General features: G+C 51.5%; 1 protein-coding gene across 1 annotated transcript in view; it reads right to left on the bottom strand.

Moving 5' to 3' along the window:
* LOC113902692 (fer-1-like protein 4) overlaps window positions 1-19208 on the bottom strand; it is a 46525-nt gene extending 27317 nt beyond the window's left edge. Inside the window, 27 exon segments of the mRNA XM_027558095.1 lie at window positions 48-164; window positions 610-783; window positions 909-1043; window positions 1273-1397; window positions 1546-1699; window positions 2865-3017; window positions 4825-4941; window positions 5015-5102; window positions 10702-10802; window positions 11184-11304; window positions 11399-11576; window positions 11763-11871; window positions 12252-12613; window positions 13476-13662; window positions 13748-13901; window positions 14051-14276; window positions 14470-14539; window positions 14634-14696; window positions 14982-15113; window positions 15230-15290; window positions 15833-15991; window positions 16255-16296; window positions 16465-16556; window positions 18143-18242; window positions 18339-18427; window positions 18954-19063; window positions 19130-19208. Of these exon segments, the coding sequence (XP_027413896.1) occupies window positions 48-164; window positions 610-783; window positions 909-1043; window positions 1273-1397; window positions 1546-1699; window positions 2865-3017; window positions 4825-4941; window positions 5015-5102; window positions 10702-10802; window positions 11184-11304; window positions 11399-11576; window positions 11763-11871; window positions 12252-12613; window positions 13476-13662; window positions 13748-13901; window positions 14051-14276; window positions 14470-14539; window positions 14634-14696; window positions 14982-15113; window positions 15230-15290; window positions 15833-15991; window positions 16255-16296; window positions 16465-16556; window positions 18143-18242; window positions 18339-18427; window positions 18954-19063; window positions 19130-19208 (3498 nt within the window).
* Window positions 19209-19637: the final 429 nt, after the last annotated feature.

The following is a 19637-nucleotide window of genomic DNA, read 5'->3' as shown; positions in this document are numbered from 1 at the left end:
ACTGAAGGACACCCAGACGGGGGGAAGGCAGGTAGTGAGTTCACTACCTCAACGCGGAATTCCCTGAGCACCGGGTGCACGTGGGGTGGCAAGGACAGGCATCCAGAGAAGGGCTCAGCCAGGAGGCTCAGGTCCTGGGGCTCCACATAGCTGGGCACTGAGGGCTGCAGGGAGGTGAGATCAGAGCTCAGAGAGGAATCGGGCAGGAGGAAGGCAAGTCTGGACTCAGGGTAAACACACGGAGGACTGCTGGTGAGATATAAATCCAGAGGAACCTGGCAAGGCTAGATTGGCAGGAGGGGGTTGTGTCAGGAACAGCCATGTACAGGGAGAGGATGGGTGTCTGAGCAAGGGGATCGACCCATAGCCTGGGTCCTCTGGGGTTGGAGGCCTGGCAAGGTGAACTGAGGGAAGGTCTACTTCGAGTATTCCCTGGAGTCTGGAGGTGCAGTGAGGTGGCCCCAGGACAGACCTGCAGCCCGCATTCTCTGGGGGTACAGAAGTTGGAGGAGTAACCCTGGGATGTGCCCACATTCCCAGAGCGAGAGGACCTGGAGGAATTGCAGGAGTGGTCCACGGGGTGTCCCAACTAGACCCCAGCACTCTGACCTCAAGCCCGCTACTGTAGTCCAGTTCAATGAGCTCAAAGGTGGCGATGAGCTCCCCCGCTGCCCGGGGCCCCTTCCTCAGGGGGAAGAACTGCAGTTCAGGATGTTGGTAAGGGTCCTCCATCAACTTCACCCTCGGGGCGGCCAGCGCCCTGCCCAGGAACACATCGGGGCCCTGCGGGGAGCAGAGCAGTGAAGACAAAAGTAGAAGAGGCTCAGGAACCCCGGGAGGGTGCATCGAGACGAGGAGAGGAGGATCCTTGGGGGTGGGAACCCAGGTGGGGCCCAGGTCACACTCACGAACTTATTGTGGTCAAAGACATTGACGATCACCAGCGGGGGCTCATCCTGCAGGTGCTCCCTCCTCCCGTCCATGATCAGTTGATCAAATACCAAGAGCTCATTCCACAGAGGGCTCAGCATCTGCTCCAGGACCTTGACGGCCGTGCAGGAAGGGAGGTAACAGCAGGTAGTATCAGGAGAACCCATCACCCCTAAGACCCCCTGGTTCTACACTACCCCCTAAATCAGGGCGATCTGATCCAACATCCCATCCTGAAAATAGAGGGCAGAAGAGAGACTGGGAGCCTTGGAAGAAACTCAGTTCCCACCCACCTTATCTCCCAGTGCCCCTCCACCACCCACCTCCCAGCCCAGCCCTCACCTGCGTGGTCTGGCACTGCGTAGAGATGAGGACTCGAGCAAAGGGGTCCGAGAGCCCACTGTCATCTGCTGCCAGCACCCCTCGGGCCTGGTACAAGTGGGCCCAGAGCTGGAAGTAGCTGAAGTCTGGGGTGGAGGGAAAGAAGGGGCAGTGTGAGCTCAGGGACCACTGGAGTCCCTGACCTCAGACCCCTCCGAATCCCCAGCTAAGCATCTAGCCCCACACCTGAGGCAGATGGAGAGCCAGCCCGCCCACCTCACAGCCTGCACTCACCGTCCCGGTACAGGCTGTGGGGCAGCCCAGCTGAGGGCTCAGGCAGCAGGTCCCCGGGGAGCTCTGCAGTGCAGGCCTTGGCTTGCTTGCCCAGCCCCAGCCACAGGAAGAGCTCCAGCTTGGCACAGACCTCACCAGGGGCTGCCCCTGGTGCCTGTTGTGGGAGGAGCCATGTTAGGGCCCCACCTCTTACTACCCCTGCGAGACCAATCATCTTGCTCCTCCAAGGCAGGGCTCTGCTCTCTGTATCACCAGATCCCTAATCCAAACAGCACTCCCATGGAGGGGACATGGGTTCGATCCCTGGTCAGGAACCTAAGATCCTACTTGCCTGGCAGCATGGCCACAATAAAAACCAAACAAAAAAACAAACAGCACTCCCTGTACCTGACCCTCTTCATGCCCTCCACCTGAGACTCCATTATCCTTAACTTCCATTCCCTGTCCCCCCTGCGCCAACACTGCCCCTCCTATGCCCCAAACCTCAGACCCCAAACCATGCTCTGAGTTCTGCACTCTGCTACCCCACACTCAGCCCTGTGTCCCCTCATTCCCAGCACATGAGATTCCCTGTCCCTTACCCAGAGGTCACAACTCACCACCAGGGACCCCTGCTGGTGTCTGTCCCAAGGACGCCTCATTTAGAAATACTCTACCCCACATCAGCTGGACTTATCAGCAACCAGTCCCATTTTCATAACCCAGCCCATCTGTCAGAGCCTAGTCTGGGCAAGTTCATGCTCAGAGCCAGGGCAAGTTCATGCTCAGAGATGACAAGATCTGCTGTTTATCTCACATCAAAGCTCACCTGGGTAAAGGCACGATTTCCTTTTGGCATTTTAGATAATTAAGAGTTTGGTATCCTTTTTTAAGTTTTTTTGCCAATGGCACAACATGTGATATACTTTATTTTTAATAATAATAAATTTCTAATGGAAACATTTTAATTTGTTAAAAGTTTAAAAATCAAATAAAACTTTTTAATTAGAATTTTTGACTTAAAAAATTTTAATTAGAATTTTTGACTAAAAAATTTTAATTAAAAAAATTTTAAAAATTAAATAAAGAGTTTTAAGGGAATTCCCTGGCCGTTCAGTGGTTAGGCCTCAGCACTTTCACTGCCAAGGACACGAGTTGGATCACCGGTCGGGGAACTAAGATCCCACAGGCAACATGGTGAAGCCAACAATTATAAATAAAAAAATAAAGAGTTTGGAACTCCTACTGTGCACCGTGTGGCTCCACCCCAACGCCTGTGCCACCCTAAGAGCCTCACCCCACTCCAATCCCCAGCACCCTCACCCCCCAGGACCCCTCACTGTGAGCAGCAGGCTCTGGATCTTCCCACAGTCCCGGCCCCGTTCCTCCTCCACCACAGAGAACAGCACATCCTGGGCAGGAATCCGGGCCCAGGCCACACGGCGCCGCCCACTGAGCATCCAGAGCAGCACATCCGGGAGGGGCGGCTGGGGCTGCAGGCAGAGAACTGGGTTACAGCAGCGAGCTTGGAGTTGAGACCACCTGCTCCCGCAGCTTCCACTGGACGGACGGGCCAGATGTCCATCTCCAGCCCTGACCTCTCCCCAGACTGCAGGTCCATCTGGCCACCTATGTCCTGGACATCTCTCCCCTGGATGCCCTGCCCCTACAGGCCTGACTTTTTTTTTCCTGGTCTCTCTATTTATTTTTTTAATTATGTTAAAATACACAAAACATGGGCTTCCCTGGTGGCTCAGGCAGAAAAGAATCTTCCTGCAGTGCAGGAGACCCAGGTTTAATCTCTGAGTTGGGCAGATCCCCTGGAGGAGGGAATGGCAACCCTCTCCAGTATTCCTGCCTGGAGAATTCCATGGACAGAGGAGCCTGGTGAGCTACAGTCATGGGGTTGCAAAGAGTCAGACACGACTGAGCAGCTAACACTGCCACACTTTCACTCACACGTAATGTAAAATTTCCCATCTCAGCCACTGTTAAGTGTACAGCTAGGTAGGACATTCACATTGTCGTGAGACTATCACTGTTGCCCACCTCCAGAAGCTTCTTCAACTTTCTTCATCAGTAGGACCGACACTCTGTAGCCATTAAACACTAACTTCCCATTTTCCCCTCCCAGCCCTGACAATAACTATCTTACTATCTCTCTATGAATTTGACTATTCTAGGTACCTCATATCAGTGGAATCATATGTATTTGCCCTTTTCTGATTGGCTTTTTTTCATTTATCATAAAGTCTTCAAGGTTCACCATGTTGGAGCATGGGTTAGCTTGATTTCCTTAGTTTTCCCTCCTCCCAACCTGATTTCTCTGCAGTGATCCCCACCTCTCCTTCCACCACGCTGCTTTCCAGCTGTCCCTTTGCACATGTTCTATATTCTTTCATACTTGCCAAACTCCAACATGCCCTTCGAGATCTGAGACCAAGGACTTCCCTGGTGGTCCAATATTTAAGCATCCTCCTGCCAATGCAGGAGATATTGGTTCGATCCCTAGGTTGGGAAGATCCCACATGCCAAGGAGTAACTAAGCCCATGTGCCGTAACTTCTGAGCCCACACTTCATGCTCCATAACAAGAGAAGCCACCGCAATGAGAAACCCATGCACTGCAACTAGAGAAAGCTGATATGCAGCAACAAAGATCCAGCCCAGCCATAAATAAATACATAAATATGATTTTTTGAAAAAAACAAAACCTGAGACCAATATCCAGCTCCTCACTCATTGACCCTAAGGACATATTGGTTCTGGTGGTCAAAACTTTCTGTGCCTTTGGAATGACTGAGCTTCAGAGTGGAGCAGAAATGGCTTTGAAGTCTAACTCTGCCACTTAATCAGCCATGACATGGTGGATCCGTCACTTTCCTTCTCTAAGCCTTAGCGTCTGCGCTTGTCAAATGAGGTATGTCTTCCCAAAGTTGTTGAATTACATAGGATAACACATGCAGATACTTAGCAAAGGAAACTTTCTCAAAATGTGAACTTCCTTTACCCTTCCCATGTGTTGTGTTCAGAGCTTCGGACCAGGGAAGTCATGCCAAGGAGTGTACTCTCAAATTTTCTTCCGAAGAGATCCTGACTGTTCCCTGCATCCCTGCTGGGTCCCAGAATGTACAGTACCCTTAGCTGCTCCAAATGGAACTTGGTCCTCTATTCAGAGCAACGGATCCTATGGCCGGGCATGGATCCACAGGACTAATATTAGGTCAGTCCTACCCAAAGGCCCTGGTAGGCTTAGGAGAAAGGGTATTCAGGGTGGAAAAATGGATGCATAAGGCATTACCTCCTAGGCCAGGAAGCGCAATTTCACCAGGAGCTTCTTGGCCAGTGCCACTTTCTCTGGCACGTTTCTCTGCCTCAGGCCCCGTAGGAGCCGCAATCCTTGCTTTGCCAACAGGTTCTGAAAAGTCAGGAAGAGAACATGAGTGGCGGGTCTCTGCTGGGTGCCCCTGATCCCCTTCCCTAGATCGTACCAGGCTATACACCAGCAGTTTCCCTCGGCATCGGTCCAGGGCGTTGGGCCGGGTCATCGTCCTGCGCTCAGCACCGTGGCAAAACTGTCTGCGTGAGCAGGGGCAGGCGTGGCAGGTGGGAACACCGTCCGTTAGGGGCCACCTTCCTCAGAGCAGGCCTCCCACACCAGCCTCCCTCACAGCTCCTCTCAGTCTTGTTCACAAACAGGCATCCTTGGGGCTTCCCTGGTGGTCCAGCGGTTAAGAATCCGCCTTGTAATTTTAGGGACGTGGGTTCCATCCCTGGTCTGGGAAGATCCCACCACGTGCCATGGAACAACTAAGCCCGTGCGCCACAACTACTACTGAAGCAGTGCTCTAGAGCCCACAAGCTGCAACCACTGAGGCCCCCAGAACCCATGCTCTGCAGCAAGAGAAGCCACAACAGTGAGAAGCCTGCACGCCACAACCAGAGCCAGGACGATCCACCACAGCCAAACAATAAAATAATCTTTAAAAAAGAAAAATAACAGCCCTGGGGCAACCCAGAGGGATGGGTGGAGAGGGAGGTGGGAGGGGGGTTCAGGATGGGGGGATGCATGCACCCGAGGCTGATTCATGGGGATATATGGCAAAAACCACCACAAGATTGTAAAGTAATTATCCTCCAATTAAATTAATTTTTTAAAAAGTAAAAAATAACAGGCGTCCTTCCTCAGTTAAGGATGCCTTCTGTATTTGGACCATTTCCCAACTCATCAAGGCCAGCATCACTCTGGAGCCCTAGAATGTACTAGAAATTAACTATTTACTGCCCTGGCTACTCAGTGTAGCCCAGGCCCAACAGGACTGGTATGACTTAGTTAGAACACAGAATCTCAGCCCCACCCTGACCTTCTCTGTCAGAAATCTGCATGTTTATACTCGGAGGATTCAAGGCTCACGTGGGCTGTACTCGACAGTTCCAACATGGAGTAAAGATAGTTCCGACAATGCATGCCCAAACCAAGGGCACGAGTTCCAGTGACTGCCCCGCCCTATCCGTCTAAAAGCAAACCCTGCTTCACTTCAAAACTTCCAAGTCTCCTTCACTGCTCTTTCTCTCACGCACATTCCACATCAACCCATCAGCAAATCACTTCCTGTTCAGTTGCTGTCGTGTCTGACTCTGAGATCTAATGAACATGTCATATCACTTAGCATATCACTTAGGCTCTATTTTCAAAATGCATTCAGAATCTGACCACTTTCCTCCTTTTCCAGGCCCACCCAGGTCTAAGCCACCATCACTTCTCACCAAGATTATTGCAATAGCCACCTAGCTGTTCTCACTTCTTCCACTCTTACCCTCTGGCCTATAGAATGTTCTCAATACAGCATCCAAAATGAGTTATTCAATGCTTTTCAGACCATTTCACTCCTCCCCAGAAGTTTATCATCTCAGAGTTAAAAACAAAATACTTAAAATGGTCTTAATGGGGAGATTTCCCTGGTGGTCCAGTGACTAAGACTTGGCGCTTCCGATGCAGAGGCCCCGGGGTTCAATCCCTGGTCAGGGAACTCGATCCCACCTGCTGCAGCTAGGAGTTCCCATGCCACAACTAAAGACCCCATAAGCCAAATGAGGACAGAAGATCCCACAGGCCTACTAAGACCTGGTGAAGCAAAATAAACACATAAAAATATTTTTTAAATGGCCTAAAAGGCCCTACATGCTCTATTTCTCTTTAGTTCCCTGTCTTCATCAAATATTACTCTCCCCTCAAGCTCAGCCCTACAGTCACACTGGCCTTTTTGCTCCTCCTTGAATACCCCAAGCCTGTGACCTCACGGCCTCTTATCAGCTGCTCCCTATGCTGCAATGTTTGGCCCTAGACCTTTCCATAGCTCATTCTCCCCTTCTTTGTTAAGGCTTTGCTCAAATACCTCTTCACAGACCTTCCCTGGTCATCCCATCTCAACAACCCCTCCCACTTTCTCCATCTTCATCTCTGCTTTTTCTGTCTCTCTAAATAGAATGTTAGCTATGGCAGGGACTTCATTTTGATTACCACTGTATCCTCAGGGCCTGGCACCTAATAGATGCTCAAAAGACACTTGTTGGGTTAAGTAAAATGATTTTAATCCATGGAATTTGGGCCCCTTTTTGACCCCTCCTCAATGATTTCTTAACTTTTTATTGTGGAAATTTAAATATATATACATATTATATATATATATATATATATATATATAATATATATATATATATATATAAAATAAGTGACTCCAAGGATTTTTCACCTAATACTGCTCCCAGAGCTTATCTTTTTAACTTATAATGCTCTTTACTCCAAGACTTCTACTGACAGACACAATTTGACTGACAAGGGTCAAAACTGCACCTGCCTCTTGAGAAACCCGTATGCAGGTGAGGAAGCAACAGTTAGAACTGGACATGGAACAACAGATTGGTTCCAAATAGGAAAAGGAGTACGTCAAGGCTGTATATTGTCACCCTGCTTATTTAACTTATATGCAGAGTACATCATGAGAAATGCTGTGCTGGAGGAAGCACAAGCTGGAATCAAGATTGCCGGGAGAAGTATCAATAACCTCAGATATGCAGATGACACCACCCTTATGGAAGTAAGTGAAGAAGAACTAAAGAGCCTCTTGATGAAAGTGAAAGAAGAGAGTGAAAAAGTTGGCTTAAAGCTCAACATTCAGAAAATGAAGATCATGGCATCTGGTCCCATCACTTCATGGCAAATAGATGGGAAAACAGTGGAAACAGTGGCTGACTTTATTTTGGGGGGCTCCAAAATCACTGCAGATGGTGATTGCAGCCATGAAATTAAAAGATGCTTACTCTTTGGAAGGAAAGTTATGACCAACCTAGACAGCATATTAAAAAGCAGAGACATTATTTTGTCAACAAAGGTCCGTCTAGTCAAGGCTATGGTTTTTCCAGTGGTCATGTATGGATGTGAAAGTTGGACTATAAAGAAAGCTGAGCACTGAAGATTTGATGCTTTTGAACTGTGGTGTTGGAGAAGACTCTTGAGTCCCTTGGACAGGAAGGAGATCCAACCAGTCCATCCTAAAGGAGATCAGTCCTGGGTGTTCATTGGAAGGACTGATGTTGAAGCTGAAACTCCAATACTTTGGTCACCTGATTCGGAGAGCTGACTCATTTGAAAAGACCCTGATGCCGGGAAAGATTGAGGGCAGGAGAAGAAGGGGACGACAGAGGATGAGATGGTTGGATGTCATCACCGACTCAATGGACATGGCTTTGGGTAGACTCCGGGAGTTGGTGATGGACAGGGAGGCCTGGCGTGCTGCAGTTTATGGGGTCTCAAAGATTTGGACAAGACTGAGCGACTGAAATGAACTGAACTGAACTGTATAATTTTTAAAACTTCACTTATTAACATTGCTATTGATTTAAAATTGACAAGAGAAAAATATCTTCTTAATAAGATTTAGATCCACAAAATTGGATTCAGGAAAATTAGATGTGATAGAAATAACAGCAGCATACACACACACAAAACCACACTGGATAAAGCTATAAAAAGTGAAATATTATATGAGTAAATCTTTCATTGAAATTTCCCTGCCAAAGAATAATTTTAGTAATAAGATAACTAGGACTTCCTTTGTGGCTCAGATGGTAAAGAATCCTCCTGCAATGCAGGAGGAAATGGTAACCCTCTCCAGTATTCTTGCCTGGAGAATTCCATGGACAGAGGAGCCTGGCAGGCTACAGTTCCATGGAGTCACAAAGAATCAGACACGACTAAGCAATTAAAACTTTCAAAAAAATAAATCAGTGAAGTGAAAATGGAAATAGTTTCATTGCATCATATAAAAAAATCAAGCAAGTAATTAAACTGGATTAAATATGGTGGCTCTTTTGGAGACATAGAGAACATAGACAGAGAAGAGAGCCTTACAGTGAAGCCCAGGGACACAGTATATGAAATTTGTAACATTCAGAGGTCAAGAAGATAGGGAACCAGCAAAAGAGATGAGAAAGAATGGCCAGGGAAGCCCAAGGAAAACCAGGGACATGGAAGTCAACAGAAGAGTCTTTCAAGAAGGAGGGTGAGGTCAACTGTGTTCACCTCAGTGTTTCACTGAACTGAAAGGTTGATTGAGATAAAGAAAGAAAAGTAACCACCAATAACCAAGTTTAGCTGAGTTCTCCTCTTCCTCCCTCCCTCTAAACGCTGGAGCTTGCCAGGTCCCTGGAATTTTCTTTTTCCCTTTTTTTGCTCTCTAGATGATCTTATCCAGTCCCATCTCTGTATTAACACCTCCCAATTTTACATTTTAAGCTTTGAACTCTCCCTAGAGCTCAGTTCAGTTCAGTCGCTCAGTCGTGTCTGACTCTTTGCGACCCCATGAATTGCGGAATGCCAGGCCTCCCTGTCCATCACCAACTCCTGGAGTTCACTCAAACTCATGTCCATTGAGTCGGTGATGCCATCCAGCCATCTCATCCTCTGTCGTCCCCTTCTCCTCCTGCCCCCAATCCCTCCCAGCATCAGAGTCTTTTCTAATGAGTCAACTCTTCCCATGAGGTGGCCAAAGTACTGGAGTTTCAGCTTCAGCATCATTCCTTCCAAAGAACACCCAGGGCTGATCTCCTTTAGAATGGACTGGTTGGATCTCCTTGCAGTCCAAGGGACTCTCAAGAGTCTTCTCCAACACCACACTTCAAAAGCATCAATTCTTCGGCGCTCAGCCTTCTTCACAGTCCAACTCTCACATCCATACATGACCACAGGAAAAACCATAGCCTTGACTAGATGGACCTTTGTTGGCAAAGTGATGTCTCTGCTTTTGAATATGCTATCTAGGTTGGACATAACTTTCCTTCCAAGGAGTAAGTGTCTTTTAATTTCATGGCTGCAGTCACCATCTGCAGTGATTTTGGAGCCCCCCAAAATAATGTCTGACACTGTTTCCACTGTTTCCCATCTATTTCCCATGAAGTGATGGGACTGGATGCCATGATCTTTGTTTTCTGAATGTTGAGCTTTAAGCCAACTTTTTCACTCTCCACTTTCACTTTCATCAAGAGGCTTTTTAGTTCCTCTTCACAGAGTTAACAAGTCCCAAAATGAGCTTTTGATATTCCCTCCCCTCCCACCATAACTTCTCTCCTCTCATTTTCCATAGCTCAGTAAATGGCACCATCTACATAGTTATTCAAGTCAAAATCGTAGGAGTCATTCATAACTCCTCTCTGCACATTTCCCAAGTCCCCTAAGACTATTCATTAGTGAGTCTTGAGATGTCACTTTCACAGACCCACACTGCCTTTGAATCCAGTCCTGTCACTCTGTGTCCATCCTAGATTCAATTCAACCATCACCTCAGTTATTACCTCTGCTTCCTCTCATATCATCCCTCCCCCACTGATCCTTTTTAGGGATAGGTTAGAGTACATCCCTTTTCTTTTCAAAATCTTCAGTGGCTCCTCATCTGAGGAACTGGAAGGTGTGTGGAGATTAGAGGAGAGGAGGAAAGAGTTTATTGAAGGGGAGTGGCCTAACATCCAATAATTTCCATCAAGTTCCCTCCACAATCATCTCCTCACTCTCCTGTAAAGTGCTGATCAGACTGCAGCATCCAGGGCCCTTGGGTCCAGACAGCTATCATGGGTTTCCCTTACCCTAGAGTCTGCAGCAAGGAAGGGGAGGCTCTCCGCTCACCTGCTGCCTACCACCAGCTCTTCCAGTGCCTGCTTCAGCCGTGTGCAGGCCCCAGGTCCTGGCCGGCGCTGCAGAGTCTCAACCTCCTGCAACCCCTGGTCCTGTGCCAAAGGGAGAGGGTCAGCCTCCACCTCCTTTAGACCACACCCTCATCCCAAGGCCCCGCCCATTCATGACTTCCTCTTGGCCCCACCCTTCTTTGACGCCAACTAATTCTGGGTTCAGTTTCTCAAGCCCTGGGCTGGCTCCATGGCTGTGAGTCCAGGCCCCAGGAGCTCTACTCTTGTTCTTCCTGGGTCCAACGTTCTGAATTCCAGCCCTCCCACAGTTTCTGGCCTTCTCAGCTCTCCCGGAAGCTTGCACCTGATGAGGTGTTGGGTAACCCTGCTGCTTTACCCATCTGCCCCCCCTTCACAGGTCAGGGTGTCCGGAATGCCCCCTCTATCCTGGCCTCGCCCTGTGAGCACCTGCCTTGCTCTCACCAGCCTCTCGGCCACTCTCCGCACACAGTTACTGCTCTGCAGGCGCCACAAGTGATTCTCCCAGCGGCTCCACACGCACACACAAGGCTTGTGGTGACGTAGGGGCAAGCAGAAGTAAGGCCTGGGCACATGCAGAGGAGCAGAGTCTGTAACGGGCAGTCCTGGGCCGCTGGGAATCCCCCAACGCCTTCCTTCCAGCCACCGGGAGCACTCACCCACTGCCATCCATGGGCTCAGGCCGCTGAGCTGGGGTTCCCAGTTCCTCCTCCTCCTCCACTGGCCCGACTCCCATGTCTGACTCCAGCAGGAGCTGTTTCTCCCCTTCTGTGTCCTCTGCTTCCTCCCCCACCCTGGATCCTTGGCTCAACTGCTCCTTTCTGCGACCTGCATCACCTGCCGGGAGACACAAGGGTCAGTGGGCACCAGCCTGAGGGTTCCCTCCCTCAATCTTTGTCTCAGTAGTTAAGTCAGAGCCCACCCCTTACTGAAGGTCAACTGTTCCTTCCAGTGGCCTAAGTCTGGAACAAGAGTGACCACCCTCAAACCCACTGCCCTTAGGGCTTTGGTTAGGTCTCACACCGATGGAGATCTCAAAGCTGATGGGCTGGGCAGCCATGGCCGGGTCGATCATGGTGGCCTCGAAGAGCACAGCAAAGAGCAGGAAATCTTCACAGGGCGCCAGGGCATTCTGGAAAAGGTGGGTCAGGATGGAGTCAGCCCCCACCCTCCCAGTTTGCAGCCTGGACTATGCTTGGTCACAATGCCCACAGAAGGACATGCAATGAAGGCCTAGAAGATTCGCTGCTGGCGTCCTGCCTCCCTCTGCCCCTTGTTGTCCCAGTTCTTCGGACCTGGGACTTGGTTCTCTCTGGTTCATCTCTGAGTCGTCACCCTCCTCTTTCCCTGTGTGTAATATACATAGGGGCACATGTGTACACACAGTGCAGTCTTCACCCAGGTCACCAAGTTGAGACACCCCCCTGCCCCAGTGTTTAAAGCCTGGGAGCCGGGTACACACTCCAGAACTGAGAATGTGTACCCAGCCCCCTTACTAAACTTCAGCCCCACCTCTGGCAGCGGCAGCAATTCCTCCACTTCCACCTCCATGGCACTAGGAATCTCAGGCGCATCGACACTGGAGCTGGCATCCGGGTGCGGCTGTATCCCTGCAGGAATCTGGCCACGCCTGGCTTTCTTCTTCTTCTTTCCTGTGAGCTGAGACAACCTGGACACCTGTGGGGCCTGGGGAGGCTCGGGTTCAGCTCTCCCTTCCAACACTTCCATGGACACGGCCACCAGCAGTCGGCCTCGGAAACAAATGCCTTGGCCAACGCCTTCATTGAGATTCTGAAGACCATCCCGGAGACCCGTACTGGGGGGTGAGCCATAGAGAGGTACCCAGGCCGGGCCGAAGGTGGGGTTAAACCCTGCTGTGGGGAAATGAAGGGGACAAAAACAGTGTTTTGGAGGGAAGTGTGGAGCAGGTGGGTACTAGTCTATGCTAAGGAAGAGGGGTGTCAGATTGAACCTCTGGACCTCTGGAAGGAAAGCCTTCGAACAGTTAGGGCCCAAGAGCTAAGGACCAAGACCTGGGAGAACTATTTTTTAAAAACAACTATTATTTAGTCGTTTGCTTTTGGCTGCACTGGATCTTTGTTGCTGCCTACAGCCTTTCTCTAATTGCGGTGCTCTGGCTTCTCATTAGCGTAGCTTCTCTTCAGAGCACAGGCTCTAGGGCGTGGGCTTCAGTAGTTGTGGTGCACCGGCTTAGTTGCCCCGGGTATGCGGAATCTTCCCGGACCAGGGACTGAACCCGTGTCCCCTGCATTGGCAGGAGGATTCCCAACCACTGGACCACCAGGGAAGTGCCCTGGGAGCGGTTCGACAGGAAAGATGCCCTGGGGGCGGAGCCAAAGACCTGGAGGTGGAGTCAGCATTGGGGTGGAGCTACGGGTGACCCGGTAAGGGTCCGGAGTAAACGGTTAATGTGGTCAGGGCTTGTTTTCCTGCAGGTTAATCTGTAAGAAGAACTGGGCTGCAGGGATTACTGGATATTCAGCTGTAATTAGGATTCTTGTCAACAGAACCAAACCAAGTGTAGGGTCTGTAGTCTGCGGGCAACAAGTGGGACTGTGAAGGGAGGGGTCGGCTTGGAGCGATATAGTCACTTGGCATAGACCAGACTTTCTAAGCGGAGTTGGGTCGGGAGGATGGGGTTTGCCGTCGGGGGCGGGACCCTGGGCACACAGGGCCAGGGAGGAGGCGCGGCACGCGTCGGCAGGATGCACTTACCTGCGCGGCCGGAATGCGAGATCTGTGTCAGGTCCAGCACGTGCGTGGCCAGGGCCGCATCGACGAGGGGCGCGTCGTCCCGTAGCTGCAGACGAAGACCGCGCGTTAGCGGCGGGAAGAGCTCCACGAAGCTCAGCTGCTCGTTCCACTTGGGCGCAGTGGTCTCACTGCGTACCGAAGTCTCGCCCTGAGCATGCGGTGAAGACAGGCGGCGAGCGGTCTGTGCGGATCCCGGCCTGGGCCTCCGCTGAATGGGGACGGGAGGGACTTACCTGCTGCCCCAGGAAAGACACCCTCACGTAGGGGTCCACGGGGACGCGCTGGTCCAGCAGGGCATGGGCCAGGCTGCCCAGCAGCCCGGGGCGCAGCGCCGGAAGCCCTCCGCGCGGTACACGCGCACTCGCAGGCGCGCCCACGGCCTCTCCGCTGGCACCCAACGCGGCAGCAACAGGTTCCTAGGGGAGCCGGGCGCTGAGGGGCCCAGAAGCCCTAGGCTCGGCCCCTTGCCTTTTCCGCATCCAGGAAGCCTCGCCCGGTCCTACTCTTCCCCCTCCCCACTCTCCACCCCAGCTCACTTCTCGATGTTCGAACTGTGGCCAGGGTCCGGGGGTGGCAGTGGAGGGGGCAGGTCCCCGCGCGCCCTCACGGACAAAGTGACCTTGACGAAGCCTTTGGTCCCGGCGCGGGTGTCCCGGGGGTCGTGCAGTGGGGCCCATTTCTGATAGAAGTGGCCATCTGGGGACAGAGGAGCGGGCCCAGGGGTCAGGGGGCCCGGCGGGATGCGCAGGGTGGTTGTGGAGGCTGGGATTAGAATGCTGGACAATAGCCGGGGTTCAAGTCTGGCTCAGGAGGGAGGAGCAGGAGTACATGCCAGTCAGACGTCGAAAGAGATAGCTGTCTTACAAGTTAGTACTCTGGGCTCGGTGGCCAGCGGGTCTGCTTCCTTTGTCCACGCAGAGGAGTCTCAATGACAGGGGCAGGGGGTGTTCAGTACCTGGCTGTTCGAAGATCATGCCCAGGTCCATCCTGAAGGTGCCGATCCGAGTGGCCATAAAGGGAAGGGTCTGCGAATGAAAAGCCTGGGGAAAGGTGGCTTTAGACTGGATCTTCGGCATCTCTCCTTTTCTGACGGCAACCTCTCACCCCTAACCCTCTCACCGTGATCTCCAGGAGCAAGTTCTGGAGGTGAAGCCGGGTCTCGTGAAATTCAAACAAGAAGTACTGGGTTAAAGTGGGGAAGCAAGAGAATTGACAGCAGGTTATACGTGAAGGGTTCACACCCTCTGGCCCCTAGCCCTTGTAAAGAGAACGCCCTGTTTCCCCCTTCCCCACTCCACCCCAATTCGGTGACCATACCCCTTTGAACCCTTTCCAGCACCGAGCGCTTGGCCCCAGGCCAGCCAATAGGCTCATTTCCCCAGCCCCAGGCCACGTCCCCTCGGCTCACAGTTCTTCCCCTGGGTCCCGCCCACTCTCTCAGGCTCCTCCTTCCCTGGTTGTGCCCACCTCATTGTAGAAGGGGCAATTGGTGCCGCGCTGCGTGGCGGTCTTTCGGCGTTGCTCTCCAACGCGCACGGCCACATAAGGGTTAATGTTGACTCCCACCAGCTTCTGGGCCTCCAGCACCGTGACCCCGACCTGAAGGGTGAGGAAGGAAGAGGAAAGGAAGCCAACCTGCCATGGTTTGAGGGAAGAACGTGTGTGGAGAGCTGATGGTACTCCCCAAGGGTTTGGGCCTGGAGGGAGAGCCGTACCTGGAAGTCCTGGGCCCTGGACACCTGGAAAGGATCCCCGCGGGCCAGGCCCCGAGCTCGGCTGCAGAGAGGGGTTAGGGTCAGCTCTCACTTCACTTCCTCCCCCTCTGTACACACACTCTTGCTTGGTTGGTGCTGAGATTTCTCCCCCTAAACTTTGGTTTCTAAGTCCTTGCAGTCTTGTCTGGCCGCCATCTCAACTCTACACTCAGAATTCGACTCATTTCTGGAGCCCTAAAACCGTTTGTTCATTCAACAAAGACTGATGGTGCGCCTGCTATATGCAGGCGCCTAGAACCAACTCTGTTCTAGGCACTGGAACACTGCAGAGAACAAAAGAGGTTAAACTCCTTGCCCTCATCAAGCTGGCATCACCTTCATGGGTTCCAGAAGCCATGTGTGAGTCAGTGTAACTGTCTGAATGTGGCAGTGTCTATGCCGAAGAGTGAATGACCCTTGACCCCAGGATATCCACTCCCCACCCATACCCTTGGAACCCTGTGTTTGTGAGGGTGGACAGGCATGGGCCTGCAGGTATGAGCAGGTGAGGTTGACAGACACACTGGTAGGCTGTGGGAGCAGGTGTGCAGGGCTACAAGTTACCTTTGGAGTGGGCTGAACACGACGCCAGAAAGCTCCACATCAGGCTCATCATCCAGCTCCAGCGCCAGCTCATCGTCCTCATCGTCCTGCTGACCTGCTCCTCGAGCTAGCCTGCGGCCCAGTGCCACTGCCCGCCGCTCCAGCTGGGCCTCCCCAGGTCTGACAGGAAAGGCCCTCCAGGAACATGTCTGGGACCTCTCACCCATCTCTGGACACCCATCTCTGATGTCCCTGACTCTAGGACCCATCTCTGACTCTGAACCTGAGAGCCCTCTAATTCCAGAATTGACCCCTTATTCTAGGACTGACTTCTCACCCTGGAATTGGTCCAGTACTGATCCCAGACCCAGGAACTGACCTCATATCACTGGGTCCCAATCCCAAGACTGACCCTGTAACCCAGGTCATCCCCACATACTTACTCCAGCTCCTGGAAGCCCACGTTGGGGATGATCAGCTCTGAGCTGGGAGAAAGAGGAATGACAGGAGAGGGCCAGGTCTGACTACAGAGTTACAAACTGGGCAGCATGGGTCCAAGAGTCATCACATCCAGCAGATCCACAGGGGAACTGGTTACCATTGTCCTTTACTGAGGCCTGCCTGGGTCTTGCTTAGGTGGGTGGGAGGTTTACCTGTCCCGAATGGGTGCTCCAAAGTCCTCTTGTGCCCAGACTCCAGTTGCAACCTCTGGAGGCTGGTACTTCAGGTCAAGTTCTACCTGGACCTAAAACCAGATCCACAGTGGGCCTCAGGCTACTGAGGCTACCCTGAGGCTAGGAAAACCCCAAAGACAGTGCCTTTTTCTCTATCTATAAACAGAGACCCTCCTGGCCTCATCTGTGGTGACTTTGGTTCCTCTCTGATCATTACTAGTAGTGGGTGAAAGTGTGAAAGTGTTAGTCACTCAGTTGTGTCTGACTCTTTGTGACCCCATGGACTTATGGACTGTAGCTTGCCACGCTCCTCTGTCCATGGGATTTCCCAGGCAAGAATATTGGAGTGGGTAGCCATTCTCTTCTCCCAGGATCTTCCTGACCTGGGGGCAAAACCCAGGTCTCCCACACTGCAGGCAGATTCTTTAGCATCTGAGTCACCAGGGAAGCCCCAAATAATAGTGACTACTCATAAGCTATTAAGAACTTACCAAGCGCAAGTAACTTCTTGAAGGGGCCCAACACAACTCCAAAATAATCTCATTGCTCTTGGAAATACACTAACGTGCCTTCACAGCTCTGCATGGTCTGGGCCCTGCCAAACTTTCCAGCCGCATCTGTTAGGGGATCTGCTTTGCCCTGCACCCCAGTTACGCTATCTCAGGGTGCTGGGCTTTTGAATATGCTGGTTCTTCCGCCTGGAACAGTCTCTCCTCCCATGTATTTAACTCCTATCATATCTTTCAATTCTAAGCTCAAACACTACTTCCTCAGGGAGCCTTTTCTGAACCCTATATAGGTCACGTCTCTCCGTTATACATTCTTCCAGCCCCCTATCTGCTATTTTATAACATCCTTCACAGGCATTTTTACATTCATTTTTGTGAATATTCTTTTTTAACTCTTTTTTTCTTTTTTTTTTTTACTGTGCCAGGTCTTCATTGCAGCTCACAGGATCTTTAGTTGCAGCATCTGAACATTTCGTTACAGCTTGTGGGATCTTGTTCCCTGACCAGGGATCAAACTCCAGCCGCCTGCATTGGGAGCATGGAATCTTAGCCATGGGACTACCAGAGAAGTCCCTGAATATTTGTTTAATGTTTGCCTCTCTCTGTAGATATGGAGTTCTAAGAGGGCAAGTCCTTATCTGGCTTTGCTCACCACTCAATCCTCATTGCTTAGAACTGCACTTGCTTGTAATTGGAGCATAACAAATGACGGCAGGCTGAGTGAAAAGCTTGACATTTTGTAGGACTCCACATAAGGTAAGTGAGGAAACTGCCTAGAGAAGCTGAATAACTTGGCTAAGGTCTCAGATGGGAAGTGGAGGACTTGAGATTTGAACCCAAGTTCACTTCTATGAGGCTATGCTGACTCCCCATGAAACACCAGAAAAATCCATCCAGGCTCATCTTTGCCTCCCTACAAGGACTGCGCCTGGTGCAGGGTCATGGGGCGAGAACTTCTTATCTTCTCCCCTTGCCACACCCCTGGCCCTCAGAGCTGAACCTGATTCTTGGCCCCCAGAGCTGTAATCCAAGACACCCTGACTCGGGGGCCGTGTTACCACTCCTGTCTCAGTCTGAATTTTCCTCTCTGAGAAATGGAACCCACTTCTAGAGGGACCCTCAGGCTCTGGGGGGCTGGCAGAACTCACTGGAGACACACGCAGATTCTTGTCCACTAAGGCCTCCCGCAGCACCAAATGCCCGGCAGTCTGTAGCTGCTGCAGGGAGATCACAAGTGTCCCCAGAGACCTGGGGGTGCGGCACGAAATAAAAGAATGACCCAGGAGAATGGCCCCAAGGCCCCCTCTACCCCGTTTGCATCCTTGGTTCCCCAGGCCTACTCACCTGGGGCTGAACACACAGCTACAACTGACCATCTGAACAGACAGACACTCCCCAGCCAGAGGAGCCCCATAGTGTGGCCAACGGAAGAGCTGGGAATAGGAAGAACCTTGTAACACCCAATGCTGGGCTGACACTGACCCCCAATCCATAGCCTATTCCCAAACCTGAAATAGGAGCCAACAAATTGAGAGCTAACTCCACGGCTGATCTCCTAAACCAGGAACCAGTCCTCCCCAATTAGGGCTGATCTGGGGCTAACTATCAATCAAGAACTAATCTCCTCAGTCTTGATCCTGACTTGTCCCATGCTGAGTCTAACCTCCAGAGCATTAGACAACCCCACCTCCTGAAACTGTACCACCTCTCCAAATTCAGGAATAAGCCTCCCAGCCCAAGGATGGACTCAGATGGGGTACAGACAAGCTTTTCCCCATCCAGAACCCAACCCCACTCACCTCACCTATATCTGCTTCTCGACCACAGTGAATTCTCCTTGTTTTCTGGGTAAAACCTACTCAGAATTGAATCTAGTCATTTATCACCTCCTCCCCCTACACACACACAAATCATCTCTCCATCCACTCTTGGCCCAGAGTCCAAACTCCCTGGACTCACCCTCAAAGAGCCATAGAAGATACGGAGGGAGGGAGGCAGAGAGATGGACACATTGGGTTCAAGGACAAAGGAGACAAACTGTAGAGATGCCCAGAGATGAAGTGGGGGACCTGCGGATAGGAGGGGCCAGAGCTTCCCGTATCTAAAAATTCTCAGAGCATCCCTGCAGACCTCACCTCGAAAGCTGAGCCTCACTTGTCGGTCGTGGGTGCCTGGCAGCCCTGTTAGTCGCCGCACACACACAGTCAGAGCCATTGTCCCAGGGCAATGCCTCTCCCCGCCTGCCCTCCTGCCCACCTGAATCGCCTTTGACTCACTGGACTCACCCAGCAGGTTCAGCAATCCCTGCCCTTTAGTCAAACACAAAATCAGCAGGCCTGGGGGTCAGTAGGGAGGGAGTGAAAGAACAGAAAGATAGGGGTAAGTAAGGTCCCTGTGGTCAATTTAGTCCTCTTTGCCTTCCCCAGCTTCAGCCTCTGTCCTGCATCCTTATTGGCAGGGGCAGATGCGACCAGGTGGGGATGGAGGCAAGGGGAGAGGGCTGGACCCAGTCTGGCCTCTGCTAGCCTGTGAGGACTCAAGGACATGGGGCCTCATGTTGTTCCCTGTTCACCTCTCAGTCAAACAAATTAAAACATTAAAAAAAAAAGAAAAGTAAATCCCCTAGCCCCCAACATTAGCATG

This window comes from Bos indicus x Bos taurus, chromosome 13 (genome assembly GCF_003369695.1).
Source record: "Bos indicus x Bos taurus breed Angus x Brahman F1 hybrid chromosome 13, Bos_hybrid_MaternalHap_v2.0, whole genome shotgun sequence".
Classification (NCBI taxonomy): Eukaryota; Metazoa; Chordata; class Mammalia; order Artiodactyla; family Bovidae; genus Bos; species Bos indicus x Bos taurus.
The sequence above is the reverse complement of the archived record's forward strand: the minus strand, read 5'-3'. Positions and strand labels throughout refer to the sequence as shown.